Source organism: Micromys minutus (assembly GCF_963924665.1).
Source record: "Micromys minutus genome assembly, chromosome: 22".
In the NCBI taxonomy this organism is placed as follows: Eukaryota; Metazoa; Chordata; class Mammalia; order Rodentia; family Muridae; genus Micromys; species Micromys minutus.
The window spans coordinates 404,199-410,537 of NC_137957.1; the positions used below are offsets into that span (position 1 = coordinate 404,199).

A 6,339-nucleotide genomic window follows, 5' to 3' on the forward strand; every position below is an offset into this window, starting at 1 on the left:
ACCTCATGAGTGAGGTAAAGCCTTGCATTCCACATACATTTTCCCCATTGGGCTATTCTACTGGGGCCTGAGTCAGATTAGTAGAAATAGTCTATCATTAAAATATTGTCTCCTTTTCAAAATGTAAACATATTGTCATCCAAGGATTCAGAAACAAACACTTTGAATAATAAAATTCACTCCAAGTGAAACTGATACTTATGTTGCCTCCATTATTTTTTGGATTATCATGGGTTTCCCCTTCCTTGGAGGTCATCAGCCACTGGCACATGATGGCGTGCTGTGCGTGGTTTAGATATGCCAAATGACTTTTGGGATCAGCTGCAGTGAGACAGTTCCACTTCATTCAGGGTGAGCAAGGACTATATAGATCTTGGTGAGTGAGTAGAGATTTCCAGGGTGGGTGTACATTGCTGCCTAGGGCTCAAGTGCTGGGAATGCTTTATTTGCATGAAGAGAAATTCCAAGAACTTTATTTGGATAGAGGAAGTTGAACAATATATAATGTGACCATAGACCTAAGTGAGCGTTCTCAGAGGTAGCAGAGGTAGAGGTTGTATGCCAGAGCTTTTAGGCTATGGGCAGGGAGAGAGTAGTTCTATATCCTGCCAGTCTCAGGATAAGATTTTCGGGGTTTTAGGCATGTCTTAATTTCACTCTTGTTTCAGGTCAAGTTCCCTGGCCACACTTGCCCACAGATCATGTTAGTTTATTCTGAGGACTAAATAATTGTTCTTAATATTTTCTCAGAAACAAAAATAATGCCAGAGAATTGTTTCAGGGAGTAAAGGTAGTTCCTCCAAAGCTTGATGACCTCATCCAAAATTTTTTCTTGATTGCTTCACTTGGATTGTATACACCTTCATACGCTAGAATTTATATAAATATTTTTGAAAAGGAAACAAGGGCCAGTGAATTCACTCAGCAGATTTAGATACTTGCTGCCAAATTTGGTGAGCTTGTTGTTTTCTTAGTATGTACATGGAGAAGCCATGAACTGTCCTCTGACTGGCACATGTGCATCATAGCACATGCTTATATAGTTAAAATTGTTTAAACATAAAATTTACAACACAATTAATATTGTGAATATAAAAAACAATTTACCAGTTGAAAGTAATGTGTTGGATAATTCCAAGTAATATTACTGTTCATTGAAATATGATGGTTCCTGTTTCAATCTTACGTTGTCCTTTTATTGTTTGAGTCAAAGGTAGATCATTTAAAAAATATAACTTTTCTGATTGAAATTAATACATTGAAAAATACCAAAATATGGCAGTTCCTGTTTAAATCCTATATTATCCTTTTATTGTTTGATTCAAAGATAGGCCTCTGCCTCTCCTCGCTCCCTCTCCCGCTCCCTCTCTCACTCCCTCTCTCTGGTCATAGTATTGTGTCTTAGTTAGGGTTTTACTGCTATGAACAAACACCATGATGAACACAACTCTTATAAAGACAACATTTCATTGGGGCTGGCTTACACGTTCTGAGGTTCAGTCCATTTTCATCAAAGCAGAAGCATGGCAGCATCCAGGCAGGCATTTTATAGGAGGAGGCGAGAATTCTACATCTTGTTTCAGAGACAAACAGGAGAAGACTGGCTTCCACATGCTTAGGAGGAGGGCCTTAAAGCACGCCCACAGTGACACACTTCCTTCAACAAGGCCACACTTCCAAATAGTGCCACTCCCTGGGCCAAGTGTATTAAACCTATTATATATTCATAAATTCCATCACCTATGAGACAGAAGCAGGTGGACCTTGCTGAGTTTGAGGCCAATCTGGCTCATATAGTGAGTTTTAGGATGCATAAATATGTAGACAGATTCTGTCTCAAGACGTCCAAAGAATGGCATTTGGAAAGACTGTCAGGTACAATTCCCAGTAAACATGTGGAAATTCAAAACTCTAAGTCTAAATTCAGGATATCTAACACCCTCACACAGATATAATGTAAAATAATCATTTTTATAAAATACATGTCCCATTGTGGGGATTTCCTAATGTAATCTGAACTCATCTCTACACAGAATCTTCCAGTGTCTTTATTCACATCTAGTGAACTGTGGTAACAAATACAATAAGCACCAATAAGCAGTCTCCATTCACAAACTGAGTGAACCCCCATTCAATCTGTCAGTGCCCAAACAGCAAGGACTTTCATCACCTACACATAGTATAAGGCAGAATGAGTAGAGGGTGTCATTGTTTTCTGCATTATGATGAAGTGTTTGGGAGCTGGAGAGTTGAATCAGGCACTGCTGCTGTTGGGGATCCAAGTTTGGTTCCTGACGCTCACATCAGCTAGCACAGGGGTATCTGTAAATCCTGGGCCATGGCATCTGATGAACTTTTATGCCTTCCTTGGGAGCCTGGTATTCTTATGTTATTATATATACATACATGCATGTGTGCGCACCCCCCCAACATACACATATTTACGTGTGTTACCCTATATTTTAAAACAGGCTTTTGTGTGTGTTTTGTTGACTTTTAATTAAAATTGAACACATTTAATGTATACTGTTGGAACACTGTACTAGAATGGTGGCATGAGGAGTTCTGAGTGCTTGTGTGAACACTCAAAGAAAACAAGACTGTTTTGACCTAGATTTCTTCAAAAGAAAGGATTGTTCTTGGATTCTTTTGTAAATATATGGGCTTTTCTATGCCTGACCTAACTCCCAAATAATGAAATGGAGACCTGTTAGTTTTATTATAAGCTTCTGGCCCTATAGCTGAGCAGATTCTCCATTAGCTCAATCTAAATTTATCCAACTAATGTAGACACTGGCCCATTGCCTACCATCTTAGTGGTGCTATGGCGGAGCTCCTGTTTTATCTGTGTCTTCATGGCAAGTCCTCTCTCTCTCCTGCTCTCCCCTTCACTGGAATTAGAAGTCCTACCTTATACTCTCCTGCCCAGATATTTGGGTGTTCAGCTCTTAACCAATCAGAAGTGATAGAGAACAATTTTTACATGGCATTGAGACAGGAGAGCTTCATAGAATTGGCAATGACAATGTCCTGACTGCAAGACTTCAATCAAATCTTCCGGTGCAGAGACCAGCATTTGAATATACAGTGTACAAAACACCCTCCAGCAAAGTCTTTGGTTTTGGGTTTTGTTGGTTGGTTGGTTGGTTGGTTGGTTTCCTCCAGTATTCCAGTTAGAGCTGAGCTGAGTCCCTATTACTCATTCTTAGTTGCTTTTATTCACTTAAAATTGTATTTTTACAAAAAAAAAAAAAATTTGTTCTACATGACTTCTTTTTGTGATTTTTGTGACTTGTTTTGTGATCTAACTTGAACACATAAAAACTTTACTCAAGTGACCTTTCTTAAACCTCAAAGTTTAAAGTCTGAATCTTTAATAAAGGTGGCTATTACATGTGAGTTTAATCTTTCTAACTTAACAGCTCCATTCTCCCAGGTCCCTCCATCTCTAGAAGACACTTTTGAACAGGAACTGGAAGTCAGGTAGAATACAAGGGAATGAGACCCTCAGAGAAGGGGGAAAGTGAGAAGAATGGAACAGACCTAGGGAAGGCCTTGAGCTAGTGCATTGTTTTAAGTAGGAGGAGTACAAGTATTAAAATCACAACTGTTAGATTACTTGTAATTTGTTTATAACTCCTGGTTTCCAGAAGATAGACCGTTAGATGAAAAAGTATGGGGCAGAGTCAAAAAAGATATTGAAAAGGCATATAAATTAAAGGAAAAGACCTCTGCTCAATTTTGGATCACTTGGTCATTAGTGTAGACTGTTAATAATTAAGGAAGATAAGGATATTAATCATGAAGAAATAATACCGATTTCATGAATAAATATAAATGTTATGATCAAACTTTAAAATTAGCGAAAGAAATCCTACAAGATAAATTTCTTCATACAGGCAAAATCTATTCAGATGATAGCTCCTTCACCTTTCTAACTGGCATTTCCTTTAGATACATATCTATTTTCTAATAGGATTCTGGAACACATAAGAACTTTACTCAAGTGACCTTTCTTAAACATCAAAGTTTAAAGTCTGGGTCTTTAATAAAGTTGGCTATTAATGAGACTTACTTTTTCTAACTTAACAGCTCCATTCTCTCAGGTCCCACCAAAGAAGAGACTTTTGAACAGGAACCGGAAGTTCCTGTTTAATCTAACCGTGAATCCTCTCCGTTTTGATGAGAACTTTGTACCTGTGAGAAAGTTAACTTCATTTCCCAATTCCTTACTGGCCTCGTGAACTGAGATTGGTATTTCCTGTGCAAATTCAGCAAAACCAAAATATTAACAGTTATGCACTAACCAATCTATTTGAAATGATAGAAGAAGAGACAGCCTTAGATAGTTCCTGCATATTATCTTGAGAGTCAAAAATAACTATAGGTATTTGAATTCAGACTAAAATATTCCTTTATATGTCCTATGGATTCATTGTTGAGTCTACAATTACCTATTTTCTTACTAAATTGTGTTCTACAGGAATTATAGCACAAGAGGATAAAGTTTGGGAATGTATTTATTTACACCATAATGGTCAGAAAATATGAATTAGACAATACGAGCTTTACAGATTTGTTTACCTTATCCCACAGATATTCCTCAAACTAATTATTGTAAGGTCCCGAGGAGTCTTAGTTCAGGAGCATGACCCACAGAACACAATTAGATGATAGACCGCTGTAATAACAAGAGGTTTTTATTCCATGTACATGGGGTTGCTCATCCTTGCAGGGAGAGTCAACCCTGAACTCAAAAAGCTTATATCTTTCATACTTTTTTGTGAGGGGAATGAACTACTATTTTCCTATTGGTCAGAAGTATGATTTTCAGAAAGAGGAGAGGAAGGGGGTAAGGTTGTTGACAATTTGCAGTTCTCCTCAGAATTTAGGACAGGGAGGGGTAGAGGAGTATGGAGCAGAAAGGTAAATGTTGGAAATACAAGAGGTTGAGGACAGTCGAAGCCCCAAAGATGGTTATGCAAATAATCATCATCCAGTAGGTGCTTTCTGAACTCCCGATTGTAAGTCCACTTTGTCTGGATGCACCACAATGGGGCAGATGTACAAGGCTCTAGGCAAGCCCCAAACCCCACCTCCACAGGAGAGAGTGACGCAGACTAGCCAGTCCAGCCAATCCTTAAATCCCTCTGCTGCGCGCGCGCACACACACACACACACAGCATTAGAAAGACAACTATAGCCAATCTCAGAAGCAAACAAATGGGAAGCGGGTGGTTGGATCCCGAGCTGTTTAAAAATGACAGAACAAAGGGGTGAAGGCGTGAAATAAAGACACATTGAGCTTTCGGCCCCGGCAGCCATCTTCCAGTTAACTCGCCAACATGACGAACACAAAAGGAAAGAGGAGAGGCACTCGCTATATGTTCTCTAGGCCTTTTAGGAAACATGGAGTTGTTCCTTTGGCTACATACATGCGAATCTACAAGAAGGGTGATACTGTAGACATCAAGGGAATGGGCACTGTTCAAAAAGGAATGCCCCATAAGTGTTACCATGGAAAAACTGGAAGAGTCTACAATGTCACCCAGCATGCTGTGGGCATCATTGTAAACAAGCAAGTTAAGGGCAAGATTCTGGCCAAGAGGATCAATGTGCGGATTGAGCACATCAAGCACTCAAAGAGCAGAGACAGCTTCCTGAAGCGGGTGAAGGAGAACGATCAGAAGAAAAAGGAAGCCAAGGAGAAGGGCACCTGGGTTCAGCTGAAGCGCCAGCCTGCACCACCCAGAGAAGCCCACTTTGTGAGGACTAATGGAAAAGAGCCTGAGCTGCTGGAGCCCATTCCCTATGAATTCATGGCCTAATGTACAAAGAGAAATAAAGGACCCGGACTACAAAAAAAAAAAAAAAAAAAAAAAAAAAAAAAGACACATTGAAACCTTCTCCTCGGTCCTGGCTCCTCTGTGGTGCATGAACGCTGTATTCCAGAGCCTTTCGCAGGCTCTACACTTTTCTGCCCGGTAGGCTGGGCTTAATCTCAGCACCCCGCTGAGCTTTGTTCCCACACTTCCCAGCCTGAACTCCTGAGGGCCAGGCAGAGTGTCCCAGAAGCTGCCTTCCCTCAGACCAGCAGTCAGAAGCAAAGTACAAGGGAGCTGTTCCTAAAGCAGACATTTTTGTTTTGTCTTAGCTTAGTCAGCATAGCCTGACCTGTCCACTAAAACTTTCTTTTTACATTTTCAGAACCTTGTTTATATATTTCAAAACTTTCAAGGGTTTTGCCCTTGTTTTGTTTTTCAGAATTGGATGATTAGAGTATGAGTTAATTATGACATGGGTCAGGACCCTATTTAGGGCCTTATAGAGGGCCAGGTG

General features: G+C 39.8%; 1 protein-coding gene across 1 annotated transcript; it reads left to right on the forward strand.

Annotated features, from left to right (window-relative positions):
- Positions 1–5,326: 5,326 nt before the first annotated feature.
- On the forward strand, positions 5,327–5,848 carry LOC308435048 (large ribosomal subunit protein eL21-like). Its single transcript, XM_080935592.1, has one exon. It carries the CDS (start codon positions 5,346–5,348, stop codon positions 5,826–5,828), a length of 483 nt encoding a protein of 160 aa, XP_080791718.1. The 5' UTR covers positions 5,327–5,345; the 3' UTR covers positions 5,829–5,848.
- Positions 5,849–6,339: the final 491 nt, after the last annotated feature.